Source organism: Clupea harengus, chromosome 10, assembly GCF_900700415.2.
Source record: "Clupea harengus chromosome 10, Ch_v2.0.2, whole genome shotgun sequence".
Taxonomy (NCBI): Eukaryota; Metazoa; Chordata; class Actinopteri; order Clupeiformes; family Clupeidae; genus Clupea; species Clupea harengus.
The window spans coordinates 21,068,029-21,085,528 of record NC_045161.1 but is presented as its reverse complement, the minus strand read 5'-3'; the positions used below and the strand labels follow the sequence as shown (position 1 = coordinate 21,085,528).

The window sequence follows — 17,500 nt, the reverse complement described above, 5'->3', positions numbered from 1 at the left end:
CAATCAGAGCCCACAGAGGACTGGGGGGGGCACAGAGGTCAAACTGCTCCACTTGAGGTAAACCATGGCTGTGCTAGAGGCCAGAGGGACATGACACACAGGAGAGTGAGAAGGTGGTTTTGTGTTTCTTTAAACAACCGGCCTGTGTGTGTGTGTGTGTGTGTGTGTGTGTCTTAAGCTGTTGTGCCACTGGAGCATCATTTCACGCCAGACTGCACTGATGCCCGACAGGCTTACCGCTTTATGGGCATAGATATGAGCTCTCGCAGAGTACATTTTCACACCTGGGAATTCTCTGGGCCTGTGTGTGTGTGTGTGTGTGTGTGTGTGTGTGTGTGTGTGTGTGCTTTGGAGATGGTAATTTTGTTTGTGTAAGCGTGAGGCTGTGTGTGCGCATGCATGCAAAGCTCTGGGATATAATAAGATACCATTAAGGATTCCAGGCACTGCAACCTATTGTTTAACAGAAGGAGTGGACCACACACGATTGACACCCAAGGTGTTTGTGTGTGTGTGTGTGTGGGGGGGGGGGATAGCTGGTGTAAGTGTGTGTGTGTGTGTGTGGTATAGCTGGTGTAAGTGTGTGTGTGTGTGTGTGTGTGTGTGTGTGTGTGTGTGTGTGTGTGTGTGTGTGTGGCATAGCTGAAGTCAATAGCAGCTGATGAGATATTTTACGGTACAAGACAAGACAAGATGCATACACGCAAGTGCGCACACACACACACACACACCTGTTGAATCCCACCAGGGGCTGATGGGATGGTGCCTCACAGGTGGGCAAACAAAGACCCGGCTCACTTGTTGCTCAAAAACAAACAACCAATTCAAGACAATGCCTCCCATCCACCTAAAATACTACCCTCTATTAAAACATGGAGTTCTGGGGAGGGCTGTGTGATCTAAACCAGGATATGCCACCCTCACGCACGACCCTCACGCACGGCCCCTCACGCACGGCCCCTCACGCACGGCCCCTCACGCACGGCCCCTCACGCACGGCCCCTCACGCACGGCCCCTCACGCACGGCCAATTGTCATAATAAAATCAAACTCTTAGCATTAGAAATTTAGCATCATACTTCAAGTATGTGTGTGTTATCTTTCAAAGAACATGGGATTCTTGTGTCACCTTGTGCCTCAGCATCCCTGAGTGAATTCATTCAACACACACACACACACACACACACACACACACACACACACACACACACACACACACACACACACACACACACACACACACACACACACACACACACACACACACACACACACACACGATAACAAAGTGTGAAATGACTAAATTAGTGATGTGAAAGGGGTTATGGATTTAGAGCATTTCAAATGTCCCAGATACAGACCAGACGCAGCTGTAACAGGTGTGGGCCCAAAAGCACTGTTTAGGAGAGGAGACACAACGCGCTTGTGTGTGTGTGTGTGTGTGTGTGTGTGTGTGTGTGTGTGTGTGTCTGTCTGTCTGTCTGTGTGTTGTGACTGCAGCAGGTGTTGTACAAACTTGTCAGACCAAATCACACACTTTGTGGGCACCGGCAGCCGTTGGAGAAAGGATGAATGAAAACAAGGAGTGATTTCCTTTTAAACACCCACACATAAAGCGCTCATATGTCCCTCATTTGTTTGAAGTGAGAGATTTACAGCTCTCTCTCACACACACACACACACACACACACACACACACACACACACACACACACACACACACACACACACACACAAGAAACCACGCAATTCTCTGGTCCCTCAATTTTGTGGTGAAAAATTAATTGCTCACACACACACCACAAAAGACAACACATGCACACAGACACACACATGTTCGCAAATACACCCTTCCCCTCAGGGCCAATATTCTCAAATACGAGAGAGTCAGTCAGTCACCATGACTACAGTTAAATCACCTGATTAAATCTTTTGATCCATCCCTCTGAAATTACACAACCCCAGGGTAGAGCTGAGAACACAGTCCCTCCCTGCTGTGTATACACGCACACACGCTCACACGCACGCACGCACACACCTAGATTGACCAGACCAAGAGAACCCCACACATACAGATCATCTTTGTTTCCCCTTCTTTCCCCTACACACACACACACAAACTTGAGGGGGGGAAATCAACACATAACAGTGTCTCCCTCATATGTGCACTGTTTCTCTCCCTCTCTCTCTCACACACACACACACACACACACACACACACACACACACACACACACACACACACACACAGACGAGAACAGAACAGAACAGAAGGGGCACAGCTAACAAGTGTGTGTGTCGGGCTGAGAGTGCAGGCTGGTCTGGGGGCGTGATGAGAGCTCAGAGAGACGAGCAGTCTGATCTAATTACATTAGACCTTCAGCTGGAGAGAAGGCCACACTCCAAGCAGAGAGAGAGAGAGAGAGAGACAATGGAGAATGTGTGTGTGTGTGTGTGTGTGCCCATGTACGAGAAAGAGAGCGAGAGAGCAGGAGCGAGAGAGCAGGAGGGAGAGAGAGAGAGACAGAGAGAGAGAGACAGAGAGAGAGCGAGCGAGAGAGGTAGAGAGAGAGAGAGAGAGCGCGCACGACGACAGAGAGAGTGGGAAGCCCAACAGACAGAGAACAGAGACCCTCTGCTAATTGCCCTGATGGCAATGATCATTCTAATAAAAAGAGGTTTCCTGCATTTGTGAGAGAAGAGAGGAATTAGCAGAGAAGATGAGAGCCAGACACAAAGAGCGTGGGCCGGCCTAGGAGCGCAAATAAACAGCGAACACACAGGGTCCAAAACAAACCAGGGGGAGAGAGAAGAGTGAAACACACCCCATGCAAGACAGATACACACACCCTATGCAAGACAGATACACACACCATGCAAGACAGATACATACCCTATGCAAGACAGATACACACCCTATGCAAGACAGATACACACCCCATGCAAGACAGATACACACCCTCATAAACAAAGAGCATACGAGGGAGAGAGACATGGACTGCTGGAGAGTATGATTGAAGGAGAAAGACATAGAGAAGAACGCAGATAAACAGACAGACGCAGACCAGACACAGATCATAGACAGAACCATAGACAGACCCAGACAGACAGTACCATAGACAAACAGACAGACAGACAGAACCATAGACAGACCCAGACAGACAGACAGTACCATAGACAGACAGACAGACAGAACCATAGACAAACCCAGACAGACAGACAGAACCATAGACAGACAGACAGACAGACAGACAGACAGACAGACAGACAGACAGAACTAAAGACAGACAGACAGAACCATAGACAGACAGACAGACAGACAGAACCATAGACAAACCCAGACAGACACACAGCACCATAGACAGACAGACAGACAGAACCAGACACAGACAGACAGACAGGAAAGGAAGGGATATGAACTACATGTAGAGAAAAGTGGTGGGAAGGAGAGAAACAGAGAAACAGAGAGAGAAAGGAAAGGTGCAGTGAGACCGAACGCAAGGGACAGGGAATATTCCCAGAGGTTCACGGCCGGTAAGTATACGCTGGGCCTGCAGGGGCTCAGGCATAATGAGGGGGTTCCTTCACACAGGCCGGGTCAGCCAGAGGTTCCCACAGCAAACATGAGGTCATCAAAAAGGGCCAACGTGACTCAGAGGAGCACCGCAGGGCCCGGGGCCAGAGGAATTTCACAGAGCCCATTTATGTTCAGGGGAACACAGTAAACATTCCTGCTCACTATAAAACAGACAACACACACACACACACACACACACACACTATAGGGACTATAAAGAGAATGGGTGGGTGTTCAAAGGAAAAAGCAACCCTGATGCTTCAAACTTAAGAGCAAAACATTTACTGTTCTGCAAAAAACAAAAAGCTTTTGGGTGTTCAAGCTTCAAGGGTTCTTCAACATTTGATTGCAAAAAAGTAAAAAAGGATGAAAGAAAAGGATGAAAGATGAGAAAATCCATCAATGAAGCAGAAACCCCAACCAGGGGAATTAAATCCAAAACAACCCCAGTTAACTGGCTAATCAGTGGTCCTTTTTCCCCACTAACTACACAGAACAGAGGGCATTGCAAAACAACTACAAAACAAAGCAGACACAAACATGACTGGAGATCTCTCATCTCTTCATCCCTTCGTACATGAGGAGGATGTCTGGAGGTGTGGAAGACAGGAAGAAAGAAAGAGAGGGAGGAAAAGAAAGAAAGAAAAAAAGAAAGAAAGAAAGAAAGAAAGAAAGGGTCAGCCATGCGTTACAGCAAGCCCTCATTATGCCATGGAAACAATGGCCTAATTACACCCCCCCGGTGCTTCAGCTGGGCTGATACAGCAGGCACACCACACACACACACACACACCGATAAACCTGCCCCAGACCCCCATAAACCCCCTTCTGCCTTTCGCACATTACACTATGTGTGAATTGTATGCATGGAAAACGATTCCGAACTAAGAGTGCTGGTCAAAATTATACCCACAGATCACACACACACACACACACACACACACACACACACACACACACACACACACACCACACACACACACACACACACACACACACACACACACACACACACACACACACACACACACACACACACACACACGTCTCAACTTGCTCTAAGCCCTCAGCAGAAGTGGGCTTACAATCTGCAGTCCTGCTTTCATGTCCTCCACCAGCGGATGGATGGATGCCCCTCCCTGAGCTGCCTGGTCCAAGAGACAGAGAGTGACCTCAGCAGCAGTCACCCTTAATCGCAGATGAGATTAGCCCTGCCTGCCCCGGCTCTCATTAAATAATGGTGAGAATCTCCCCCATCCGTAATGAACCTCGTTAGGACACATTAGAGATGGAGGGGGGGAGACATGCACCAGCTTTAATAGAAAGACACGTTAAACTTGATCATGCATGGCTTCATGTATTAAAAAGAACCAGGGGCTGGTTTGATCAGAGGGAACTATTAAAATGGCGCACTGATTAATATTGGGTTGGCTTGGGATAGAAGTGCTCTGGCGAATGGGAGCTTTAATCCATCTTTCTCTCACTCCCTCTTGCTAGTTGCTCCTCTGACCCCACACTGCCGTGACCCCTCACCCCTCACCCTCACCCTTCCTCTTGTCCTTTTATCCTTTTAGCTCTGATGGTTTGACTGGGCTGACAAGAGATTGTGGAATAGAAAGTGTGTGTGTGTTTATGTTCCATGATGACAAATCTGCAGCCAAAAGTACATTTTTCATGTGTGACAAACATGAGTGAAGATGACCCCTATCTCCCACACAATCTCACACACACACACACACTATAACCAAAGCTGGCTTGGTGATCCTGGGAAAGCAGTTTAAGGTCCTAATTTTAGCCAGAATCAAACAAACATACCCACCAACCCCGGCACACACACACACACACACACACTCTGACAGGGGAAACCCAGTTAATTCAGGTTAACACAAAAAACAGCACACAGTATGGTAGCTGGAATGCGCTCAGTCCCTCTTCAAAGATCAGGGTCGAAGCAGGTGGGGTCTGGTGTGAATGTGACATTTGGCCCTCTGGCCATTTGACTTCTGCAGTCCCCTTCCTCTGTCTGTTCTCATCACTCTCTCTCTCCTTCCTTCCTTCCTTCCTTCCTTCCTCCCTCTCTTCCCTCCCCATTACTCATTCTGCCTCTCTTCCATGACTAAGCTACAGTGTGCTAACCCAGGAGCTGTAGAGGAGGATGAACGAACACACACACACACACACACACACCACACACACACACACACACACACACACACACACACACACACACACACACACACACACACACACACACACACACACACACACACACACACACACACACACACACACACACAGATTCTCTTTTACTCTGCTGGCCCATTCAACCCATGTCAGTCTGATCAGAGGTGCATGGAAACCAAACCCGTGTGTGTGTGTGTGTGTGTGTGTGCGCAAGGCTCCACCCCTTTTAGCCAGCAGTATTTTTCAGCTCAGATAGAAATCAAAATCAAAGGGGGGGAGAAAAAAAAGGGAGAGAGAGAGAGAGAGAGAGAGAGAGAGGGAAAGAAAAGAGAAAGAAAAGGGAGAGAAAAGGGAAAACTAGAGGGTGAGAGAAAATAGGGGGGAAATAAAGAGACACAGTAAGTGTGAAGAGATGGAAACAGTTCAAAGAAAAATGGAGAACAAAAAGAAAACAGAACAAGGGGGGGAGTACGAGCAACAAAGAAACAGAGAGAAAGAGAGGGAACGAGAAAGGGCTCACGAGCAGAGAGGTGGAGCGGAGGCAGGAGAAGAGGAGTGAGAGAGAGAGAGAAAGCGAGAGAGATCGAGCGCGTGAGGTGGTCTCTGGAGGACCGGGCACCTCTGCTCTGGCGGGGGATCAGGGCAGTGACACGCTCTTTGATCTCTGGGGCTTTCATCTGTCGACAACATCCACCTGCACGCCCTCAGAATCCCTTACAACCCCCCACCCCTTACAACCCCCTTCCCTTCTTTTGCCCCCCGCCCCCCACACAACCCCATTTGCCCCCCGCCCTGCACCCAACCCCATTTGCCCCCCGCCCTGCACCCAACCCCTTTTGCCCCAATTCCTCCACCCTTCTGGCCCCTTCAATACCCTGACACAGGACAGAGAGAGAGAGAGAGAGAGAGAGAGAGAGAGAGAGAGAGAGAGAGAGAGAGAGAGAGACAGAAAGAGAAAGAGGGAGAGAGAGAGAGAGGGAGAGAGAGACAGAAAGAGAAAGAGACAGCGAGAGAGAGGGAGAGAGAGAGAGAAAGAGGGAGAGAAAGAGAGAAAGAGAAAGAGAGAAAGAGGAAGAGGGAGAGAGAGAGAGCGAGAGAGAGGGAGAGAGAGAGAGGACGCTCTATGGATCGAAACTGCCCCAGTTGGCACTGTTATCCATCTCATAACACCTGTTCAAGGTTAGCAGGTCTACACAGAGAAGGTCACAATAATTCCACTTGCACCCTCCAGACGAATATTCTTTCGAGTTTGTCTGTCTCAGTGCATGAGTGGGTGAGTGTGTTTGGGTGTGTGCATGAATGAGTGTGTGTGTGTGTGTGTGTGTGTGTGTGTGCGAGTGAGTGAGTGTAAAAGGGTGGGGTAGTGGGATACGCCTGTTTCTTGTAGCCAGCACAGATCATGTATCAGAATGCAAACAAAACCCTGCAAATAATAGAGCCGTGGCTAACATAGCTCCCTCTTATCACAATCAAACAGGCACATTCCAGCCAGGCCCAAAGACTCTCTTCTCTCTCTCCTCTTCTTTTCTCTTCTGTCACTCCCTCCCTGCCTCCTTCTCTGAGCAGGCTACCCGTTTGAAGTGCAGGCTGGCACAGAGGAAGAGGAAGAGGAGGAGGAAGAAGGAGGGGGAGGCGGAGGACGTCTGGCGTCTCACCGCCACGCAGCCCCTGCAGAGGAGAAGATGGGCCTCCCCTGAGGCATTTAGTCAGAACAAAAAACAAAAACAGAGAGATAAAGGGAAAAAAAGAAAGAGAGAGACATGAGGAAACAGGAGGCTAGGATGAAAGGAGAGGGGTTCACGTTGATTTATGCACCTCACATCAACAACATTCTGCTCCTTTCTTTTTCTGTCACTCGTTCCATCTCTGGGTATACATATAACACACACACACAACAGATTTCTCACAGGGAAACCTAAGCTCCAACTATATTACCTGTAATTCAGGTCAATTTATGTTAAAAAAAAATGTATGTGCCAGTTCAGTCAGTGAAGAGACGGTAGCTGGGAGAGAGAGGTTCCTCAGTGTGGACGAGGCGACCGGAGCAGATTCAGTTACTATATAACCGAACAATGGCGCTAACTGTTTTGACAGGTGAAGGGGGTGATTCATGGCGAGACTATGTGCACAAGAGTTTCGACCACAGAGCACGAAAACAAGGCAAAGATAAAGCCCACACCTTGCTATTTAAGACGCCTTCAAGGGACAGGGCGCAAGCCAATTAGAGAGAGCGCAGACACGCCATCAAGAGGGCTGGTGTTTTTCAGCAAGAAGGGACATGTGACGGAGGAACCAAACAAATAAAAAACAAAACAGCTGTTGTCATGGCAGTTATCTAAAAACAGGCAACCTGGAGTTTACGTCCTTGCCGTGACAAGAGACAAAGAGAGAGAGAGAGAGACACACACACACACACACACACACACACACACACACACACACACAGACAGACACGGGGTGCCTAAGGTGAAGTGTGCTTAGTTACTTGGGCGTCGTTATGAGCCTTGCAAACTGGTTTTCACGCAGTCGGTCACTGGCAGAAGTCCTTTACTCCATGAACTCTTCCATCTTACCTGAACCTCCATGCCTTGTTACCTCTCAAACCCCGACCCGTTCCTATGAAAGCTCCCAAAGTGGTCTTCAACACTGCGAGCATACCTCAGCTCCAATCTGAGCATCACAACAAGCTCTTACCTTCATGGTCCAGTTGCAGTTTAACCCTTAAAAGCCCCACTTGGCCAAACATTGCTCTGGGCTTAGCATGGACCTGAGTGCATACCACACTGACCAAACAAACCCAGCCCTCAGAGGCTTTCACGGAGGACACACCAATCTCCTTTAGACGCTTTTTAAAAGGCTCGGGAACTCACACACAGGTCACAAACTAAACAGTGAGAAAAGAGTCCTGCCGAGGCTGGCCATGTCATGTTTGAATTCCGATGGCGAAAGTGTGGATTTTGAAAATAAACATATAAAAAACATCCTCACAATTGTCAAATGTCAACCAAGCAGTCATTTCCCTCAACAACCAATACTATTTGATCACCAGTTCTACTAAAGCAACCATGGAAAACCTCTTGCTCTTCTTGTTAAAGATCAAGCCCCTCTTCAACCCAGCGTATTGAACTCAATTCTCCAGATGCTCTGCGCTGTCAGGGTGCATCCGTCTGCCCTTCAGGCCAGCGCAGCCAGTGTCAGCACATTAGAGCTGTTGGCGCAACAATCAATTTAGACAGACACGCTAGACGGCTCTTTAGAGACTGGTGGTCATCTGCCTGACCTGGCCTGCCCATTAAAACTGATAATCTAGGGCACAGATTTAGGTCTACAGAGCCACATGCTCCTTTAAATGTTGATGTTTTCTTCAGTTTTTTTTTAAAATTTCTATTTGAATCCTTACTACCTGCTCCTAAGTGGACTTGATTGCTCAACATTATGAATACATTTAAAAATACCATCTGTGAATTTCACTGAACTGAAATCAGAGCCGAACGACTTCACCTTTCATTACTAGCGTGTTTGTTCACAATAACGTCCACAAGAGCGTGTGAAGATCCCCGGGCAGTCATACAGGAAGTGACCCACAAGCCCCCCGAAGGAGGTCACTGTGGGGGCCTTAGCAAATTAGAAGTTAAAAGGTACAGTCTGGGATCCTAATCCAATACACTTTTTGTCAACTTTTTTTTTAATTGCCCTTCACAGTCCTCTAGCTGTCCGTGCACTTTAAAGACAAAATGTATTTAAAAAAATCTTTTTTTTAAAACAACTCTGGTGTTTGTACACAGTCCAAGCTCTGTAAATGGGGAAACAAAGGAAGTGGCTCTGAACGAGCCACACACTATTCCAGCCAATCAACACGTTGCTTAAGGAGAATGGAACTGAGGCGTGTCATTTGATTGGCTTTTAAGATCAAATATCATCAACCTTTTGCCAAAATCATGGGCAGTGCCTTTGAAAGTTGAAAATGGAAAAGGGGGGGGGGGGACTCACCCTGACAGGGGTACTCTTGGCCTGCACCCTCTGGGGCTGTGCTCCTGGGACTCCTGGTTCTCTCTGGGCTGCCGTTGCCTGTGCTCTGACCAGCGCCCCGGCGATGCCGTTAGTAGTGCAGACCCCTGTGCCTGCTCCTGCTGCGCCTCCTCCTCCTCCAGCTCCAGCTCCTGGGCCTGGCCGTCGGGGCCTCTGCTTGATGCCATCCAGCAGACGCACCAGCAGGATGTTGCTGGGCAGCTCGTCCACGCCACTCTCCACCAGCGTGCGGCACTCCGGGCAGCGCAGCTCCCCACGTGAGCCCACGATGCCCAGCAGGCAGCGCCTGCAGAAGGTGTGCTGGCATGGGAGCACCTTGGCCGTGGCATCCAGACGCTCCAGACACACGGGGCACTCCAACAGGTCCAGCAATGCAGACTCATCCATCGTGTTTCCTTTTGTCTCGCTCTCTCTCTTTTTTCTTACAAAGTCACTCACAAACTGTCTCTCTCTTAAGCTGTCCAGTCTGGCCTCTCCCCTGACTTTAGTCTGGCAGGAAGAGGGGCATGGTGGTCCTAGGTTCGTTAGGAAGCGACAGTCCTTGCCCTGATCACGTTACTCCCATGCCTCGTTACTGCCATGACACCGACGGCATCTGTGGGAGACAGAAAGGACAGTCCATTACCAGGAAATGAAAAATGGCAAAGACAGCCTGACACAGACAGAGAAACCCATAAATATGAATGATGCTTTGAATGAATATTCCCTGCACACACCTATTATAAAATAGGACCAATTACAATCTTTATTGACCCAGTAGTCTATATTGTGACCAGGACAATGCTGCCTTTATCTTGGCGGGTAAGAACCAATGAAGCGTCCAATTGCCAACTTTAATGGGCTACTGTACAAAAACACAATTTCACCACAATACCAGAAAGCACCCCCAGTGTTTCTTTAGCCCAGGAGAAGACAACGGTTCTGACCTACTGAGGGTTATGGTCACGTTTGACTGGATGGATTTACGTGCCCGCACTGCTAAACGCTCACACCCGTTCCCGACCTCTGAAACAGCAGCTCCCGCCCAACAACCCCTCTGTCCTCTGGGAAGGTCTACGCTGTTTAGCCCCGACTCGCCGGGTCAATCAATCCTGTCAGCAGCAAGATGCGGCGAGCCTCATTATTCAGACCGATTCGTCTTGTTTTAAAAATCCTACTGAGACGGCACAGACCACAGATTCGAATTTCACACTCTCAAAGGCTGACCTCAAAATTGTCTAAAATTATACGGGTTATTTCATAGGCTCCGTGTACCACTGAGCGTCACATGGTTTTAGAAGAAATATCTGAAATACAACTGAACGAGTAAGTTAACTAAATGCCATCTGCGGTTGCGGAGAGACGAGGGTGAGTGTAGTGAAATACCTTCCTTACGTTGAATGTAGCCCAAACGCCATATGACACGTCAAGTATGTCACATTACAACTGTAGTATCCTAGGTAGCCTAGTCCTTTAAATCCAACAATAGACGATATATTGACACAAATTAACAATAAACAATGCGATGTCCATCATGGACAGAGTCTTCGACTCTGGCTCACAAGCCTTGATGACCAAGTGAGCCGATAGCCTAACAGTAGGCTAGGCTACTTGGAGACCGAACCTTAACCCTATCCCTAAATGTGATTTTATGATTTTACTAGCCTAACAACAATATGACTCTCTTAACCCACTTATTATATGGAGATACTAAGAGGAATAACTTCTGTAAGTTTCAGTCGGTAAGGAATAGGGGCTAGCCTACTGATCCTCGGTTCCAACGAACTATCTACCAACTAAGCATCAATCCAATCCATCAAACAATGCACACATTAGGGATAATGAATGAGATGTGGATAATGTAACCTAACAGAACCGTGAATCAACTCCAGGCCATCGTGGGCTATTACTAAACGGATACATAGCCTTACTGTATACAACACGAACCACTGTTTACATGGATCTAACAAAGCTACTCGTACACTAAGAGTAGAAACAAGTTGCCTGCTAAACAGAGGACATTTACATTACCGTTGTAAGTGCACAAACATACCTCTATCGGAATTTGTCCTTGGAAACAAAAATGTTAACCTACCTCGGAGACTGCGCCTCCTTTTCGAACCCCCTCCTCTCTTTCCAGAACAATTTCTTTCCGACTTCAACAGCCGACCAAGCACGCGAATCGCCGCCTCTCGCTACTTTCCCAAGCTCCAGTTCTCAGAGACGCCCGTTGTTTGTTGTGTTTTTCCTCGTTCTCTCGACGCAAAGTTAAAACGATGGCTCTCAGGCCATCGTGTCTGACGTTTGGGTAGTCAGTGAATGGGTGAGGAGGTGTTTGATGAGTATCAGTATAAGGAGAAGAAAGAAATGGGTAAAGAACTGCGGCGTCCGTGTCCGAACGCCATGATTAACTCGATTGTTACTTTGTAGCACCCCCAGTGGCTTATATAGAGCGACTGACTCTTGTCGGGCGGGCGTAGTGTACACTACCAGTCGCAACTTTAAAAAAATATCAGCACTTTGTCGTTGTTAATATAAAAGGTTACTTCAGACTTTTACGCCACATCAATTCAACTTATAATAATGAACAACAACGAATTCAAGTGCTCAGATAGCTTTTTAACACAATCGTGATTCTCCGTAAAATAAATGCTGTGTGGTTGCCTCCCGCGTTATTAATTCGACCATACCAACACAGTTTCTTTGATTTTTGTAGTTAGTCTATTCAGTTTGGATTCAAGACGGTAACCCAGACAACACTAATCAACATTTAAAAGTATGGAATGAGTAGCTTTCACTCCAAATACATTTTGTAGTCTTCATTTAGAAATATTATTTGCCATTTAATTTCAATTCTTTATTTATAACATTTATTGTATCTTTAACTTTAGTATTTAGGCTACAACGTGCTTATGCTGGCCTGAGACACACGCATTTGGTATATGACTCAAATACGTGCCACAGGCTACTGTGCAGTGCCACTGCTGCTCCTTCACACCAGGCAAAGGTTACACTGGTAGACGTGTTAGTGCACACGTCAGTTACATCATTCATGTAGTTATCAGTGTGTGGAACTTCACTATGACACAACATGCTGCCGTGAAAAACAACTCAGCTGTGCACATCGCCCTGACATTCCATATTCCCTCCACGTTTCACAGAGGAAAAGGCTGAACACATGAATGAGAATAACCTGACTCCAGGACCTCACATGTAACATATTAAAACAACAGTTTAGTAGAATGTAGCCTACATGTGGCGATCAGATTTTTTTTTATCATACAGATAATTGGTAGCGAATTGCTATGGGTGGTAGTGGTGTACGATCATCATCATCATGTTGAATATGTTTCACTAACCCATTAAAGGTGGAACCATGAGGTGCTCATGTAACAGTATAATCCACATCCACCATAAGAGAATGCAGACATCCTGTCCATGTTTTACCCTTGTGGGCTCTCACAAACTCTGAAATGAAAATGCATGTTTTTTGAACACAGTATAACTTTGAGCATGATCTTTTAAGACACCATTCGTCTCTTGTTGTTAAGTGGCATATACAACTAGTACTATTGATAAAGAAGAACAGTTTCCATATGCCAAGAATGACATGTTTCATTCCTTAATCCCAGTATCTCCAGCTCTTCCTCTCCCTCTGAACACACACAGAACAGAGCCTCAGAAGAACAGAGAAGACATGGAGGAGGGAGGGGGAAAAAAAACAATAAAGAGAAAGATTTATATCGATCCTATTTTCAGGACACTGCATATTGGGAGAGACGGAGAGAACAATAAACGTGTGTGATTTATGGCATGTTGGCTCTCTGCTGTTGGATGTGATCCCATTGGACCCAGCAGGAGCTCTCGGGTCATATTTCACTGTTGCTGCGAGACACGTGCTCCGCCCCCCATGAGGAAGGGACGGACTTTAAAGCCGTAGCTTTTACTTCCTGGTTGACCCTCAGATGCCCGCCCCCAACCGGTGTACCACCAAGCTCTGTGTGGAGGTAGAGAGTTTCCTATATTTAGCATCGTCTGACAGCACAAGCAGTGTGTACACCTTGAGCCACAATTGCCACTCAAACAGACAAGAGAGAATGAGACAAACACACACACAAATCACAAATGCACTAACAACACACAACAATAGATATATAGTTATTACAAGGCACAGCTGGAACCCAGCTGAGACACAAACAGATGAAGACAGTAGAACACTGGACACACCTTCACAGAGATATTTAACACTCTAAAGAATGCAGACAGCATTCCTATCCCGATAAAATAAAGTCCAAGGTGTAAGGACAAGGTTTTGCACATACACTTTGGACCAAAGATAACGCAGTGTAAAGTGCCATACATGTACATATTGCATGTACTCTCATGAATGTGCACATGTAAACCTGTCCACGTACATGTATGTGTGTGTGCGCATGGGAGCACCAGGTCAGACTGAAAAATATAAAAGACATTGAGTGGACATCCAAAACGCGTTCTACTCTTTTGTTCCTACAAATCACAAATGACATTTAAACATCAAAACCTTTTACATTTAAAGCCTTCCTTTGGTGACAGATGCAAGACCACATTTTGAGATCATTACGTGTTTGAGGCCTACAATTTTACGCCGTGTACATTTAGACAGGCGCACGCACACACACACACCGACACGCGCACACACACACACACACACACACACACACAACACAATGAGGCCACACACATGATTGAGGTGACAGCTGTGTTATTGCCTATAAAAGGCAGAAGGAGCGGGGGAGAGAGCGAGAGAGAGATGACATGACATATGCTTCCATCTTTCCCTTGAAAGGAGAACCAGGGCCTGACATTGGTGTTGATGGATTCAGTGAGCCCCCAGAGTCTCCCTGCATGGCCACCACCACCAGAAATCACCAGAAATCACCAGAAACCTGCTTGCAAATTCAAGCGTTGGCTGGAGAGACAAGAGTCACAGCGTGGGTTGATGTTTCTCCCAGTCTGCGCTTGTCTGGGTTAGGTCACTCAGTCAAGACGAGGGTGGACTTTAAACAGGCATTCAAAAAAACCCAAAATGAAGCCACAAGACAATATGACATTCCCCGTCCCTCAGTGCAGCAGCACAGGAACAAGGCGAAGAGGGGAGCACAAACACTACATCAATTGTGGGAAAAGAAGACATAAACCGAAGGGCTTGTAATCCATCGGACCCATGGGAGATTTATACTAAATGTGAGTGCTCTCTTTTTCACGCTGACATGCATTATTTATGAGACCATGATGACGCCTATTGCCATGTGCCAATGACGATTTGCTTCGGGTCCTCTTCAAAGCCAGACGGCAGCCAGATCAAAAAAAGACTATTTTTGTTTTATTGAAATGACATACCAGTTAGAAGTCCTCCACAGTCCTCGAATGTGTGACCCGTATTATGTCGATGAAAGAAGAGAAGCCTTTTTCAACAAATCTTGATTAACTTAACTGCCAATGGGGTTTAGGGTTGGAGAGATGCACTTAGGGAAATACAGTGTTAAATCACACGCAATTAAATCACATTCGTCCACAGCGTGTTAGCGATCAATTTCTAAAATACGGTCTGGAGGCAGACAATTTACTGATGACAAACTGAGCAAATCCTTCTTTGAACACGCAGGCCAAATAACCCAGTGTTAGCTCAATACACAATATGAGCAAAATTCAGTGATTATTTTTCATTCTTTTGTTTTTTTTAATGGCACAGTTTTATCAGTGCCCCAGCAGAGCAGCGTAAACCGGATTGGATGCTAAGCCGTGTAATAAATGAACCTAACTGGAGCAGGGGTTAATTAAATTGTCGCTGTAAAACACCTAATGGTGCAAAAGGGAATTAGAGCGAAGATAGCCCAGATTTAGGGTCCGGGGGACTGTGGCGCTTTGCAGATTTGCATTTCAATCCACCCCACCCCTCTCTGATTTGAAATCTAACCTGAGAGCACACCCACAGGCGCAGGGCCGTGAGATTATACAGGAGGACCAAGACTTGAAGGTGAATTAATAAGTGAGCAGGTTTCCATTCCCTGAAATATGAGAAATTATGCGGCTCACAAAAGAGAAGCAGAGGAAGAAGAAAAGAAAAAAAGAGACAGAGAGGAAGAATGAGCGGCTTATCAGAGGGAAGAGTCTTTGGGGAGATTCCAAGAGGGAAGTCAATTATTTCTTTCCCTGGGATTGGAAGCCATGAATAAACGACAGCACCTGGGAAAAATGAGCCAATTTAGATCAAATCGGCCTATGATAATGCATCCTTTTCAGACTATGGGTGTCGGGTCCACGTGCTTAAACTGTTTGGGATATTTACAGTCACCCATTGAATTGTGTGGCTGGATTCACCTTACAGTGTGCCTCTGTCCTCCCTCTCCCGTCAGTGGCCATGTTGCCAGGGTTAACTCCCATTCATACGGTGGATTAAATAATGTGATTTTCAACCAAAGAAACAGCAGTGGGCATGCATCCCAGATGTATTTGCAATAAAGTGAGGACATGCCCGACTGGAGCAGCTATAAACCCTGACGCAGACATGTGAGGCATTTGTGGAAATGTGTCACCACAGCCCCCCCAACCCAACCCAGCAGCTCCCTGCAATGAGAAGGAGCGGTCACAGTAATAATGACTCACAAGTCTAAGAATAACGGCAACACAGCTGTAGATTCATTGCCGAAAATGACCGCGTTTGACACAGCAATAGTGCATGGACTTCCCAGCCCCCAACATACCTCTGAACGTCAGGAGGACCATATGAATTAAAACGTGAATAATTCATGTGTTTGGGGTGGGGGTTGGGGAGCGAGAACAGGTGTTTTAACATCTGCAGTCTGTTTATTAAACTAAAAAATAAAGAATAAATAAATAAACAAACAAACAAACACACACAAGCCCAGTTTCACTCATCAAGTATTAATCACAGACACGTCATGTCACATCTCCATCAGACCCTGTCACCCTTTGCACCTCTGTGATTTCACCCCTATTCTCATTTCACCAACAAGCAGGTACGCTTGTTTACAATCTGATGACAGACCAGAACGAAGTTAGAGAGAGAGAGAGAGCGAGAGAGAGAGCGAGAGAGAGAGAGAGAGAGGGAGAGAGAGAGGGCAAGCAAGCGAGAGTGAGCATTATTTCACAAAAGAAAACAGTTACATCTGAACCACTGAAACATGAAATGGAATTGGAAAATGAGAGAATTTTCAGGAATGAGATATAAATGGGATGAATAATAAAAATAATGACAAAATAGCTGATGAAATATTTTGTTGGAATATTCAACATTTTATTGTTCAGTAAAATACCGGATTTATTTGATGCTGTTCAACATTTTATTTTTATTTTCAATTGTTCAAGTGACAAGGATGTTTTTTTTTTTTGTTTTGTTTAATATTTGGATGAGGATGAAAGGAACATCATGTGTCAGTCTTGCTGATATATGCTGTACAAATGACTCCTACATGTATTAGTCAAGTGTCTGGGCTGGATGAAATTAAGCCTGTAGCCTCTTGTTTTCTACTTTATTTCCAGATTGTGCGATGGATAAGCTGTTTTGACATCACCCTCAGATGATTATAGGCTGAGTGTATATATATATAAAAAAAAACAGGCTAGACCAGGTGTGCAAGAGACACACACACACACACACACACACACACACACACACACACACACACACACACACACACACACACACACACACACACACACACACAC

At 46.4% G+C, this 17,500-nt stretch overlaps 1 protein-coding gene across 1 annotated transcript in view; it reads right to left on the bottom strand.

Moving 5' to 3' along the window:
- sh3rf1 (SH3 domain containing ring finger 1) overlaps window positions 1-12,218 on the bottom strand; it is a 51,024-nt gene extending 38,806 nt beyond the window's left edge. Inside the window, 2 exon segments of the mRNA XM_031574364.2 lie at window positions 9,752-10,385; window positions 11,865-12,218. Of these exon segments, the coding sequence (XP_031430224.1) occupies window positions 9,752-10,177 (426 nt within the window). The 5' untranslated portion in view covers window positions 10,178-10,385; window positions 11,865-12,218.
- Window positions 12,219-17,500: the final 5,282 nt, after the last annotated feature.